This window comes from Doryrhamphus excisus, linkage group LG21 (genome assembly GCF_037039965.1).
Source record: "Doryrhamphus excisus strain RoL-2023G ecotype Guam linkage group LG21, RoL_Dexc_Guam_v1.1, whole genome shotgun sequence".
Lineage (NCBI taxonomy): Eukaryota > Metazoa > Chordata > Actinopteri > Syngnathiformes > Syngnathidae > Doryrhamphus > Doryrhamphus excisus.
In genome coordinates this window covers 1809384-1825206 of record NC_136377.1, presented here as the reverse complement: position 1 = coordinate 1825206, position 15823 = coordinate 1809384, and the positions used below count along the sequence as shown (strand labels likewise).

Sequence of the window (15823 nt, the reverse complement as noted above, 5' to 3'; positions counted from 1 at the left end):
CATTCGAGTGAGCCTCGATTTGCCTATTTTTTGATTTACATACAAAAATACAAGCCAAAATTTCACCTTGGGTAGCAAAAATTTGTATTTTTAAGAATGTACACTGTTAGTGTACGTCCTAGTTAGCATGTTTTTTGGTTTACATAAAAAATACAAGCCAAACTTTCACCTTGGGTAGCAAACATTTTTATTTTCAAGGATGTACACTGGAACCTCTGTTAGTGTACGCCCCAGTTAGCATGTTTTTTGGTTTACATAAAAAATGCAAACCAAAATTTCACCTTGGGTAGCAAAAATTTTTATTTTCAAGGATGTACACTGGAACCTCTGTTAGTGTACACCCCAGTTAGCATGTTTTTTGGTTTACATAAAAAATGCAAACCAAAATTTCACCTTGGGTAGCAAAAATTTTTATTTTCAAGGATGTACACTGGAACCTCTGTTAGTGTACGCCCCAGTTAGCATGTTTTTTGGTTTACATAAAAAATGCAAACCAAAATTTCACCTTGAGTCGCAAACATTAAAATTTTCAAAAATGTACACTGGAACCTCTGTTAGTGTACGTCCTAGTTAGCATGTTTTTTGGTTTACAGAAAAAATGCAAGCCAAAATTTCACCTTGAGTCGCAAACATTAAATTTTTCAAAGATGTACACTAGAACCTCTGTTAGTGTACACCCCAGTTAGCATGTTTTTTGGTTTACATAAAAAATGTAAACCAAAATTTCACCTTTTACATTTAAAAGGTTTACCTTGGTTCGTGTCCATGTTCTGTTTCAAGAAAGTTCAGTGTAACCTTGGTTAGCATATGCTCCAGTTAGAACATTTTTCCTTTTACATATAAAATTTTGGCCGAAATTTCACCTTGGTTCGTGTCCATTTTCTGTTTCAAGCAACAAGAGTATAACCTTGGTTAGCGTACGCCCTGGTTAGCACATTTTTCCATTTATATATAAAATTTTGGCCGAAATTTCACCAAGGTTTGTGTCCATTTTCTGTTTCAAGCAAGTAGAGTATAACCTTGGTTAGCGGACGCCCCAGTTAGAACATTTTTCCTTTTACATATAAAATTTTGGCCGAAATTTCACCTTGGTTCGTGTCCATGTTCTGTTTCAAGCAAGTAGAGTGTAACCTTGGTTAGCGTACGCCCCAGTTACAACATTTTTCCTTTTACATATAAAATTTTGGCCGAAATTTCACCTTGGTTCGTGTCCATTTTCTGTTTCAAGCAACAAGAGTATAACCTTGGTTAGCGTACGCCCCAGTTAGCACATTTTTCCATTTATATATAAAATTTTGGCTGAAATTTCACCTTGGTTTGTGTCCATTTTCTGTTTCAAGCAAGTAGAGTGTAACCTTGGTTAGCGGACGCCCCAGTTAGCACATTTTTCCTTTTATATATAACATGTTGGCCAAAATTTCACCTTGGTTTGTGTCCATTTTCTGTTTCAAGCAACAAGAGTATAACCTTGGTTAGCGTACGCCCCGGTAAGCACATTTTGGCCAAATTTGCATTTATGTACATTTGAAATAGTTTTCTGGCACGGCCACCCCGGTCAGCCTTATCACTGCTTCGCATCACAAGAAGCCTGCCTGGAAGTCTGATGCGGATTGGAGTCATTGTCTATTTTTAATGAGCTTGTATCTCCCCACACGCGTTGGACGATGAGACTGATATGAATCAGCTGAAACATCCTCGCTGTGTAATTATTACAAACAGCCAAGATAAGCTTCGACTATCTTCAAGGTTTTTTTTTTATTAACGCAAGACAACTTTAATTATGCCAGGATGAAGCTGTGTGTGTCTTTCGACCGTGAAAATAATCCACTGATGCGCTCCTGATGAAGTCACGGTGGCGGTGCCGAGCAAAGTCATTGTTTAAGAAGATAGGCTTTGTTTTTGGTATGGAAAGAAAAAAAAAACACAACTTATAGCTTTTTAATAGGCGCAGACCATCAAACGCTAAATGTGGTTTTTGGTTTCTGGACCGTGCGTACTGGAATGTCACCATGTCTCCTTCGTGCGACGTCTTCCACCACTTCCACTCCAGTACATGAAAAAGGATTCCCTTCTGGGCAGCCATAACGACTACATTGGGCCCATAAATAATAACATATCTTGTGTCATTTCAACATTTATTTCCATGCTACAAATTCTGAGATGTATAAATACGAGAGCTGAACATGTTATTACCGTCCCGAGACTTCCGTCCTGACTTCTCGGACCCACACGGATCGTCACGTTGACATGAGCGGTTGTCAGCGTAACCCAATCAAACCGTTGCTTGTACTTTTGTCTGGGACTTTTGGTCACAGAACTTTTGGAGAAATTCTTCATTTTTTTAACCTACGGCAGTTTTTGGACTTTGACATAATTACAAATCTGCTTTTGGGCCATTCCGATAAAATAAAATGCCGAAATGCACAGCATAGCGGCCTGCACATTGATGTGATTGCATATGTAAGAAATACAATTCAATGTCTGTCGGTGAAAAATTGTATTATTAGTATGAGATTTGGTCTTTTTTTCTATTTTTATCTTTTTTTAAAATATATTATATTATATATATTATTATTTTATATATATATTAATATTATATATATATTTAATAACTTTGTATTATTTGTATTATTTATATATAATTATTTATATTTTATATAAATTTATATACATTTTATTTATATTATTTTTTATTATCTATTCAATATATATATTAATATTATATATATTTAATATATTTTTATTATTTATATATATTTATATTTTATATAAATAAATACATTTATATAAATTTTATTTATATTATTATTTTTTATTATTATATATTTAATATATTTTTCCTGAAATAATAATAATAAAATAATAAAATAAAATATAAAATATAATATTTTATTAAATATATAATATATCAAATAATAATAATATGTAATATTAGGATTTTATTCCCATAATATTTTGACTTTATTCCAAAAATATAATAACTTTTTCCCAAAAATGGAAACTTTATTTTGCTTGTTTCTCATAATATTACAACTATTTTTTTCCCGTATTTCAACTCTGTGCTGCTGAAACAACATTATTTTTTTCTGCAATTTTCCTGAAACTTACCAATGTTTTACAGCTGAATAATAAAGAACACAAAAAGGTAAAATGATGAAAGTTCCACGTCTAAATAATCATAGAACCCAATATTCTGTATGCCTTGAAAGATCACTCCCAATCATCTAACATGGCCGGTACTGAAAGTGAGTCAAAAAAAGAACCTGACCCATTTTCTAAATATGGATGACGATATTCACAACTGAGAATTGGAGATGCACGGACTCGGTGTGTGTCGATCCAAGTCCAAGTCCAAGTCCAAGCATCATCCCGCCTCTACGCCTTGCATCATCCCAGCAGCCCACGTAGCGACTGCGCGGTGGGCAGCCTCAGGCCTGGCACGCTAATAAGTCAGTCATTAAACGCTGTGAAATCAACCTTTGAACTGAAAACGCCCGTGCACATGCTCGCCGTTCGGAAATTCACTGCATTGATTTTGAAGCGCAATGACGGCGGGGGGGGGGGGGTTCTTGGATGATGTGACTGCAACTGCTGCGACCGTGATGCAGGCAGACGTGGATGCAAGGACGCTAAAAATGATGGAACAAACGCAGCTTTGCCTTGCGCCTGAATAGAAAATATTATTATATAATCCACGCCCCCCCCCCCCCCCCCCCCCCCCGCGCCCCCGCCCCCCCAGCTGTTGACGCTATCACATGTAAATACGAGGAAAGATTATCTTTATTCCTGAAGCCGGGATGTTCAAATGCAGCGCCGCTGTCAATAAACTGCCACATACGACAGCTGTCAGAGTTTGCATAAATACGCCAGTTAATATTACATTTATATTAATATTTAATATTTACTCAAATATAATATTTTATTCAAGTAATTTTTGGGCTTTTTTTTAATTTTTCAAATACGTTTGTTTCTCGTAATGTTGCGACTATTTCAGCTCTATGCTCCTAAAATGATGTTTATTGCTATGACTACATTATTATTATTATTAGGGATGTCCGATATTGGCTTTTTTGCAAAAAATCGATATGCCAATATTGTCCGACTCTGATATGTGTAACATGACACAACTCCTATAGTGTAAGGAACACATATGTGGATTTTTTTTAATGATTGGGGGAAAAAATCTGATACCAATGTCCACCGATATCATATTTTTATGTTGAAATTGGGCCGATTTTTATATGTGCCGATAATTATCGGCAATAATAATTATATATAATAATTATTAGTAGTAGTAATAATAATATTATAAAATATAATATCATGTATATATGTATATGTATATAATGTATTATAATAATATAATATAATAATTATTGTTATTATTATTACGTTGACATAACTCCTATGGGGTTAGGAACACATATGTGGATTTTTTTAGTGATTGGGGGGGAAAAATCTGACATCAACGTCGACCAATATCACATTTTTATGTTGAAAATGGGCCGATTTTTATGCATGCTCATAATTATTGGCAATAATCATTATATATAATATATAATTATTATTATTATTGTGAGTAGTAATAATAATTATTATTAATTATAATAATAATAATATATTATATAATATCATGTATATATGTACGTATATATATACATATGTATATAATGTATTATAATAATATAATATAATAATTGTTATTATTATTACGTTATTATCTGTTTTGGTTAGGTGTGACTCTAACCAAAACAGATGCCGTGTCAAATTTTTCCCAGAATAAATAATAATGGAAAAGCAATATACCATCGATACGGGGAAAATGCCATATGTTTTGGTTAGAGTCGGACGCTAACGGAGGTGCCACTGTAATGCTGCTTTGTGTTGCCATCATTAGATTTCCTATCAAGTTGGTGCTAACAGCCTCCTTATCTTTTTACCGTTCGGTAGCTTGCCGAGTCAACGGCTTGCTCGTTGATCTTTGACATGTTAAGGGGGGGTTGAGGGGGGGGTTGCGCTCTGGTAATCACTGCGCCAGAGATACTTGAGGGATTCCGCACGTTGCTGTGTAAGGCACACTGTCAAGCAATAATTCCAGTCTGGACTCCCTGAATTCCATCTCCGTGAGAATAAATAAATAAGAGCGGTAGAGACTTGTTGTACAGGTCAACTGTTTTGGTTTTAGTCACGCAGCTGACCTTTTTGATGCTAATGCTACATTTACATTTCCTTCAGAAATGTCCTCGTTTTTCCACACAGGACAGAATACTGAAAAAACAAAGGATGCGTGGGCCACCTTGATATTGGTTACTTTTAGCTAGCAACCATTCACACTCACATTCATACCTATGGACAATTTGGAGTCGCTAATTAACCTAGCATGTTTTTGGAATGTGGGAGGAAACCGGAGTACCCGGAGAAAACCCACGCATGCACGGGGAGAACATGCAAACTCCACACAGAGATGGCCGAGGGTGGAATCGAACCCTGGTCTCCTAGCTGTCTACTATATTGTGTAATATATTCTTTAAAGTTGACTATAGGGGTGTTATTTCATCTCCAGAGAGCTCTAATAATGTGTAAACATGAAAATCATCTATTTATAAATAAGGAATCAGTCATTCATTCATTCATTTTCTACCGCTTTTTCCTCACAAGGGTCGTGGGGGTGCTGGAGCCTATCCCAGCTGTCTTCGGGCGAGAGGCGGGGTACACCCTGGACTGGTGGCCAGCCAATCACAGGGCACATATAGACAAACAACCATTCACACTCACATTCATACCTATGGACAATTTGGAGTGGCTAATTAACCTAGCATGTTTTTGGAATGTGGGAGGAAACCGGAGTACCCGGAGAAAACCCACGCATGCACGGGGAGAACATGCAAACTCCACACAGAGATGGCCGAGGGTGGAATCGAACCCTGGTCTCCTAGCTGTGAGGTCTTTATGTCTACTATATTGTGTAATATATTCTTTAAAGTTGACTATAGGGGTGTTATTTCATCTCCAGAGAGCTCTAATAATGTGTAAAGAGGTTTTTGATGCTCTAACTATGAAAATCTTCCATTTATAAATAAGGAATCATACTTTGCGGAAATTCACTTATCACATTTGGGTATGGAACCGATAAACTTCCGATTTAGTAATTAATTTATTACCAACTTAGGATGATTCCGATGTGTCTATTTTGGTGAAAAGATCACACGAATGTTGAATTGCAAATGTGCGGGATCCAGTGTACGTGGTCCTAATTGACCCAGTGGTTGACTCCCCTGACTTCCGTACAGGCTGTGATTGGCTGCATGAGCAGCAGTAGTCCCAAATCAACAGGGATAGGTAGTCTCCAGCTCCCGGACAGGACAGGATAAGCATTGGAAAAAGGAGATAATTTAAACAAAATGGCAAAGTGTGAAGTTTCGGAGATTCCCAAAGTGAAAAAGGAACCAAAAAGTGACTTTCCACGTTTCCATTCCATGTCGAGTTCACGTCTGCGGTGAAAGCTGATGCAAGGGGGAGTGTGTTTGCTCGATGGTAAAAATCCGGGGTGGCCACATGAAAGAATCTGCAGGGGCAGAGGAAGGAGCACTGTCTAATTCCATTGGTTTCTATTACAGACGTCAGCTAAATTGGAGCCTTAAGAACACACGGCGTGTTTGCTCGCCGTGCAGCACGCTAGGATATCGAAATAAAGACATTACTAAGAAATATGTCTGGAAAAGTCCGCCATGTGGTTGTCGGTGACTCTATTTTAACACCAGGGTATAAAAATCTAAATAGGAGATGTTGTTGACATGCAGTAAAAGTAAACCCAAAGTGTTGACTTGAAGGGATGATCTAATTGGAAACAGCCAGGAATCAGAAGAAAGGAGCAGCCGCCATAAAAACTTGTGCAACTGTTCTGTGCCGACCTTTCATGTGTAAAAGAAATGAAACAAGATCCGCACACAGCCTAGCACTGTTTACATATGCGGTGATGTAACAGCTAACAATTACCCCCCCCCCATTCCAAAATCCCTGCATGCCAGTGATCCCCACTCGGGGTTCGAACATCGCTCCCTCGCTGTGTTGCGCTTGTCTGACTATGGCTAAGTCACTTTACACCGATAAAAAACTAGCTTACATGACATTACCTTAACTTGCACGACGGAGTCTATGCAGAATGAAAAAAGCTCCTCCCATTTTGTGTGGAAGTGGTCCCATTTAGGCTTGTGACTTTATCATTTTCTACGGTTTTCAGTACAAAAAATCTTCTATTTATTATTAAATTCACTTATCACGGTCTAGTCTGGACCCAATTAACTAGAATCAGAAGATAAGACATAAATAAGACTCGTGCTCGGGTGTTTCAACAAATGTCTCATGGGTGCGCGGACATTTTCTGACAAACAATCAGCCATGTTTATTCATTTTTGAAAACTGGCAAGCAAGAGTCTATGCAGAATGAAAAAAGTTCCTCCCATTTTGTGTGGAAGTGGTCCCATTTAGGCTTGTGACTTTGTCCTTTTCTATGGTTTTAAGTACAAAAATCTTCTATTTATTATTAAATTCACTTATCACAGTCAAGTCTGGACTCAATCAACTGCGCTAAACAAGGGATGACTGCACTTGGTGCAGAATGAAAAAAAGCTCTCCTCACATTTTGTGTGGAAGTGGTCCCATTTAGGCTTGTGACTTTGTCCTTTTGTATGGTTTTAAGTACAAAAATCTTCGATTTATTATTAAATTCACTTATCACAGTCAAGTCTGGACTCAATCAACTGCGCTAAACGAGGGACGACTGCACTTGAATATCCAGTCATCCAAACCGTTCATCGCTTTTAATTGGTTCCAGGCCAGACTGTCCTAAATATGTTTCCACAGATTAGGTTTCCTTATTTATAAATCAAACTTTTTGGTAGTTAGCGCATTCAGAACAACTTTCAACATGGTTTTTAATACTGTTAGAGCTCTGTAGACATACAATAACACCCCTATAGTCACCTTTATACTCATATTACCCAATATAGTACATGGAATCAGAAGATAAGACATAAATAAGACTCATACTCGGGTGTTTCAATAAATATCTCACATTTCCTGACAAACAATCGGCCATATTTATTAATTTTTGAAAACTGCCAAGCAAGAGTCTATGCAGAATGAAAAAATCTCTCCTCCCATTTTGTGTGGAAGTGGTCCCATTTAGACATAAATAAGACTTGTGCTCGGGTGTTTCAATAAATATCTCACATTTCCTGACAAACAATCGGCCATATTTATTAATTTTTGAAAACTGCCAAGCAAGAGTTTATGCAGAATGAAAAAATCTCTCCTCCCATTTTGTGTGGAAGTGGTCCCATTTAGACATAAATAAGACTTATTCTCGGGTGTTTCAATAAATTTCCTGACAAACAATCGGCCATATTTATTAATTTTGAAAACTGCCAAGCAACTGCTGTCGTTTGATTCACCGTGGAACTGAAACTCGGTTCCCTTCCGCTACAGCCAACACTTCCACACACGCCAGACGGCGGCGGCGACGGCGGCGTGTGACATCATGTAGCGGCGAGGAAATACGTGGTACGCATTTATCCCGTACCCATGTGTCGATGCCGGTCGAGAGTCGCGTTGGGTCGGGATGTGGACGATAACCAAAACACGCAGCCTGTCAGACTGGATGTATCGCTACATCTTTATTCCTGCGTGACAAAGAGCTTGTCTTAAGAGGATTATCACCACAGCTCGTCTACGTCTAAGCGCAAGATGCCAAAAGTTCACAAGCAGAGAGCTCCTCCGCTCGCCCAATGGGACGCATCCTTGTTTTGGCGCATTCCTGGAGTGACAGCTTGACGCGTTTTTTTTTTTTTCACGTGCATGAAGCCCGGGGCCCTAATCTGCAGCTCCCCAACAGATTAGCATGCGGCCCTCAAATTACCCCCCTTTACTGGCTCTCGGAGGGGGGTGCGCACGAGACTGCGGCGGAGTTAAAAGAGATCAAGGTTGCAAATAACTTCAAGTGGCGAGTGTCTGCTTCGCATATCCTCATATTCGCTGGAAAAAAAAGAAAAAAAACGACTTAATCCCTTCTTTATGATAAGCTCGAGGGGTGTCTGCTGTGCAACCAAGTCCAGGGTTTAAGGGTTCCAAGCAGCCTCAAATTCAATTAAATGTAAGGGTAATAAAAAAAAGTATTTGAGGTGATTTAATGGTTTAAAGTTACAGGGACGGTACACCATAATATATTTATGTACATACATAAATGTATTATTCAACAAGTAGGCTGGAAAGGAAGTACTTTAACACTTAAAGAACCTTATATAGCGTCATATACCGTATTTTCCGGACTATAAGTGGCACTTTTTTCCTAGGTTGGCTGTTCCTGCGACTTATACTCCAGAGCAACTTATAAATTAATATTAAAAAAAATAAGAAAATAAATGTTAAATATATATAAATAATATAATGTAATATAATATAAATAATATAATATAATAAATAAATAAATAAATATATATATAGATACCGTATTTTCCGGACAAAAAGTTGCGCTTTTTTTTTCCCATAGGTTGGCTGTTCCTGCAACTTATACTCCAGAGCGACTTATAAATGAATATAAAAAAATAAGAAAATAAATGTTAAAATAAATGTTTAATATATATAAATAATATAATGTAATATAATATAAATAATATATTGTAATGTAATATAATATATATATATATATATATACCGTATTTTCCAGACTATAAGTCGCACTTTTTTCCCTAGGTTGGCTGTTCCTGCGACTTATACTCCAGAGCGACTAATATATAAATATTATAATGTAATGTAAATATGTAAATATTATAATATAATGTTATATATATATATATACCATATTTTCTGGACTATAAGTCACGACTTATAAATGAATTTAAAAAAATAAGAAAATAAATGTTAAAACTAAGGACAAATGTGAAATATAAATGTTGAAATAAATATTAAGTATATATATATATATATACTGTATTTTCCAGACTATAAGTGGCAATTTTTCATAGGTTGGCTGTTCCTGTAACTTATAGTCCAGAGCGACTTATAAATTAATATTTAAAAAAGAATAAAAAAAATAAATGTTAAAACTAAGGACAAATGTGAAATATAAATGTTAAAATAAATGTTAATTTCCGGACTATAAGTGGCACTTTTTTCCATAGGTTGGCTGTTGACTTATACTCTGAAGTGACTTATACTCCATAAAATACAGTAGTTATTGTTTTGATGTCATTAACATCAACCTGCCCTCAGGCACCGAAGTAGGAAATGAGCCACTAGCGACAGTATAATATTCCATATTTACATTTCATGTCGATGAATATGGACTGTAATCCACAAACAAATCCATCATACTCCGACATCCCTGGAAGGTGGTCAGGAAAAGCCCCTCCTTGCATCCACGGCCGTGCGTAGTATAATGCGGCCTTGTCTGCGTCAGACAGTCATAAAAAGGACCACAGGGCGCTCTACGTCAACGCCGTGACTCAGCTGAGCTCAAAAATGGACGTGGTCCTTCGTTGTCATTGGCTGCCTTTGCCCTTTAGCAAAACCTGAAGGGTCGTCGGACCTGGACTTGTATTAAGACCACAATGCATCTTCTACATGCTACACAACTACCAACAAGTTGGGCAAGGGAGTGTGTATATATGTGTGTATATGTGTGTATATGTGTGTGTGTGTGGTTTTGGTTTCATTTTCTGTCTGCTGCACATCACCGGGTGCAATTTTCCCAACATTCCTGCCAGGCAGAAAAGCTCCGGTGTCTGGAACGGTCACTCTCTGTAGTACTGACAATGCTTTAGTGATCCCCCCCCCCACCCCCCCCCAAACACACACACACACACACTCCAGTCACGGCTATCGGTACAAAGACCTTTTGACGTTCAGGAGAAGGAGGAGGGGGTGTGGCCTGTCTTCATCCCAATGCAGCCTCCATTCTACGTCCACTTTCTTCCAACGGGGCCCGCCTTCCACTGCAGCAGCCGGCCCCTCCTCCCATCACAACTCCCCTCTCTCATTCATCCCGGGAATGGTGGTCTGGATGTGTGTGTGTGTGTGGATGCGGGAGAGAGAGGGGGGGGGGGCATTTATTCCATGAATGCTTTCTGAGGGTGTGCGCTCATGTCTGCGTAATTGACTTGGGATTAGGATGAGTGGGATTTTTTTGGGGAAAACGGAAAGCAAAACACCCGTTTCTTTCCCTCGGTGTTCCCAGATCCGACTTCCACGCAGCAGACCTTGAATTATTTGGTATAAGCGACTTTACGGGAGTTATTTTTCCTTGGGAAAAAAGACCGGATACACTGTGTTGGGAAGATTCAACCGTCTAATTACTGATGCCGTGTCGCTCGCCCAGCAGAACAGGAGAGAAAGCCCGGAGATGTTCCTGCTAGGGAATTTTTCCAAGGGTCCGATGCCCATCCCGGACATACATAATGCAAAACATTATGGTGCCGCACCCACATCCACCCAATGACCACAACTCATCTTCCCAAAAGTTCTCACAGGACCTTCTCAAGGTGGACAGAATGGGAATGTCGGAATCCCTTGGAATAATATCCACAAATGCATCAAGCTAGCATTCGTTATTTGTACAACAGCAATTGAATGCAACACTGAAGAAACGCAGGATTAACACCCGATTGCCTCATCTCAGCATCTCACAACCAAGCTGAAGAAAAAAAAAAAAAAAAAAAAAGCTTCATCAACACACCACACCCCCCCCCCCCCCCCCCCCCAACAGGAAGTGATGGCACCTTGTCTCCTCTTTAAATCTATTTTGAGACATCAATACTGTAGGCTATTGATCAATGTGTAATCATTCGTCCACAGTAAAGCGTTTCCTTGAGAGACGGGCTTGATTCAATCAGCACCACTGTGGTCTACGCAAGCACGTAAACGCACCGCAAGTGTGGACGGTCCACGGCGGTGAGGCAATCCCATTGTTCCGCCCGCCTCAGCTGAGGTGAGCGGATGAAGACCGAAGACAATTCAATATGTCCGCATAAAAAGCAGATTAACGTGTGTGTTTTTTTATCGGCAAATTAAAATAAAAAAGCTCTCTTACCGGCTACGGTGTATCTGTCCATGTAATTGAGGACGTTCCCAAAACTGAGGATCCCAGCAGCGGCAGCCGGCGAGCGGCACCGGAGCAGCGCGGCGCGAAATTTCTGCCCGGGTTTGCAGGCGTGGAGGTCCGGGTTGGCTTTAAGCGCAGCGGGGCTCATGCTGCCCGACAGCGTGCGCACCTCTTCGGAACTGCCGCAGGCTTCCAGCTGGCATCCATCGCCGTCCACGCACATTTTCTGGCGCAAAGTGACAGCGAGAAGAAAAAAAACAAAAAAAACGGAGAAGGACAAGAAATACTTGGAAGAAAGAGCAGCCTAAGGAATCCGCTCGTCTAGTCTAGTTGTCCTAAAACCTGGAGCGCAGGATGAGCTCCTGTCCGGATCATATTTTTCCACCAGTGACTGACGGCAGGAGCGCTCCTCACTTGACTTTTTTTTTTTTTCCCCAGGCTGTCAAGGCAAAGCGAGCGCAGGGGGCGTGGTGACATTATGTAGACCACGCCCCGTGCGTGTCCCGCAGCCAATGAGAGAAGCCCCCCCCCACGATTAGGCTGCAGATGCCGGGGAAACTACTGCAAAGCGTGGAGGGGCTGGATAAGATAACTGATGGGGAAGACTGGGTGGGAACCGCGATTAATGACTTCTTATCACGGCTTGTAGTACTCTGTGGAAATGTTATGTTTAAAGTACTACATTGTATGGATGTGTAGGATATGTATGTAATACCCGGGCAGCCACAGGAACCCCAATGTGGTGCCGAGACCAGGAGTTCTAAAATGTTCTCCAAGTGGGACCAATGGTCAATAAGTCGTATTTAATTGTATTATTTTTACATTATTATTTCATTTTTAGAATTCATTTTTTATGTATTTGTATTATTTTTTGCTGTCATTTCAGCTATTATTTTTATTTTTATGATATTTTGCATTTTTATTTAATTGAGTTTAATTTTGACATTTAATTAGTCATTTTATTTGTATGTATTTTTTACACTACTTTTATTCAAGTCATAGTTTTTTTATTATTATTATTTTTTTTTATGCTTTAATTTCAGTTCATAAATGTTTATTATTTTTGACGTTTTTATTTAATTCATTTTAAAAAAGCGGTAGAAAATGAATGAATTAATTTTTATTTATTTTGTTAGTTTTTACACTTACTTTTATTTAAGTCATTGACATTTTTGTCTTTATTTGTATTTTTTATGCTTTCATTTCAGTTCATAAATTTTTATTATTTTTTATGTTTTTATTTAATTCATTTTTAAAAAAGCGGTAGAAAATGAATGAATGAATGAATTTTTATTTATTTTGATAGTGTTTACACTTACTTTTATTTAAGTCATTTTTAGTTCTACATTTTTTGACGTTTTTGTCTTTATTTGTATTTTTTATGCTTTCATTTCAGTTCATACATTTTTATTATTTTTGACATTTTTATTGAATTCATTTAAAAAATATTATTTTTACACTTACTTTTATTTAAGTAATTTTTAGTTATACTTTTTTTGACGTTTTTGTCTTCATTTGTATTTTTTATGCTTTCATTTCAGTTCATGAATTTTTAGTATTTTTGACATTTTTATTGAATTCATTTCAAATTTTTATTTAGACTTTATTGCCATAGTATTTAGACTTTAATGCCATAATATGTAGACTTTATTCCCATAATATTTAGACTTTATTCCCACAATATTTAAACTTGATTTCCACAATATTTAGACTTTAGTCCCAAAATATTTAGACTTTACTTCCATAATATTTAGACTTTATTGCCATAATATGTAGACTTTATTTCCACAATATTTAGACTTTATTTCCACAATATTTAGACTTTATTCCCATAATATTTAGACTTTACTTCCATAATATTTAGACTTTATTGCCATAATATGTAGACTTTATTTCCACAATATTTAGACTTTATTTCCACAATATTTAGACTTTATTCCCATAATATTTAGACTTTATTGCCATAGTATTTAGACTTTAATGGCATTATATTTAGACTTTATTCCCAAAATATTTAGACTTTACTTCCATAATATTTAGACTTTATTGCCATAATATGTAGACTTTATTCCCATAATATTTGGACTTTATTCCCACAATATTTAAACTTGATTTCCACAATATTTAGACTTTAGTCCCAAAATATTTAGACTTTGTTGCCATAATATGTAGACTTTATTCCCATAATATTTAGACTTTATTGCCACAACTTAACTCGTCGGACTGACTCAGAGAAGAAGAACCGAGGAAGGGAGCCGCGAGTGCACAGTTGTTCTTTCTTCGGGATGTGTTTGATATGCGGCTCATGTCTGCGGGACCCTGTGTGGTTTTTTTCTGTCAAACAGAAGAGCTGGGCGGACTCGGACCTATCTCTGGCAGCTTTTCTTGCTATGTGGCCCGGAGCCACTGAGTCACCGCTCGGCTCTCTGAAGCCTTCCTTCCTGTCTCGGCTCAGGGCTGAGCCTCTAGTGCAGGATGGGAGATAACCGGCTAATCGCCGGGCCCAGCGACCGCTCGGCGATAAGGACGCATCAACATGCAAATAAAGTAGAAGAAGACGGAATGGCTGTCAGCTTGTTTACATACCGGCGGTCTCTGCCGTCTTCTCGTCTTGCGATCATTCGAATCGTCTGAGTCGTTCTTTCTGTTGTCGGTCAGACGCTTGGTGACATCACAAAGATATCAAACAAGTCGACTTCCCATTTTTCTGCATTTGAAAGACGTACATTTTTACATCATAGTCATAATAAGAAGAACTCTTTGATGAACACACTGGTCATGTGATGCTTATCTTATTTTATTGCTTTTATTGCTATCTTTTTGGATGCAGAAACACGCGGCGATTACGCCCAACGCACCGATTACGCCCAACGCACCGATTACGCCCAACGCATCGACAACGGCAACTGGAGTTAGAGCAGGTGACAAAACAGGCAAAACAGGAAGTGACAAAATAAGAGGCTACAAATGGAACCGGTGAATAAAAGGAGAAAATAAGCAATCTGTCACGCAGGCAAACAAACACACATAGGGTGTGACGGAGATGACATCACTTCCTGTTGTGTGCAGAACAACCAATACTGGCTTAGCTTTTTTTTTTTTTTTTAGGTTTGATAAACGAAGGATTATCTGACTTTTCATCCAGTTGGGTTCGGACTTTTTGAAAGGATGCAAAGGCCACTTTGATATTTTCATGTAGTATTAAACACGTACTACATGTACTGTAAATATGAAAAGAATATATGAAAATGTATTTAAGGTTTGTGGTCAGGTTTTGTAGATTTTTGCTTTTTTATTATTATTAATTTTCCAAATATTTCAACTCTCTTCTTAGATATTTAACTTATTATTTACGTTACATTTAACTTATTTATTTTATTATTCATTGCCATAATATTTAGACTTTATTGTCATTATATTTAGACTTTATTCCCATAATATTTAGACTTTATTTCTACAATATTTAGACTTTATTCCCATAATATTTAGACTTTATTTCTACAATATTTAGACTTTATTCCCACAATATTTAGACTTTATTTCTACAATATTTAGACTTTATTCCCACAATATTTAAACTTTATTCCCACAATATTTAGACTTTATTTCCACAATATTAAGACTTTATTCTCATAATACTTGGAATTTATTCCCCCAAATATTTAGATTCTATTCTCATAATATTTATACTTTATTGCCACAATATTTAGACTTTATTCCCATAAT

At 37.6% G+C, this 15823-nt stretch overlaps 1 protein-coding gene across 1 annotated transcript in view; it reads right to left on the bottom strand.

Moving 5' to 3' along the window:
• Window positions 1-12875, bottom strand: part of spns2 (SPNS lysolipid transporter 2, sphingosine-1-phosphate) — a 68341-nt gene extending 55466 nt beyond the window's left edge. The window contains exon 1 of the mRNA XM_058086303.2: window positions 12086-12875. Coding sequence (XP_057942286.2) covers window positions 12086-12320 — 235 coding nt within the window. The 5' untranslated portion in view covers window positions 12321-12875. The remainder of the gene's footprint in view (window positions 1-12085) is intronic.
• Window positions 12876-15823: the final 2948 nt, after the last annotated feature.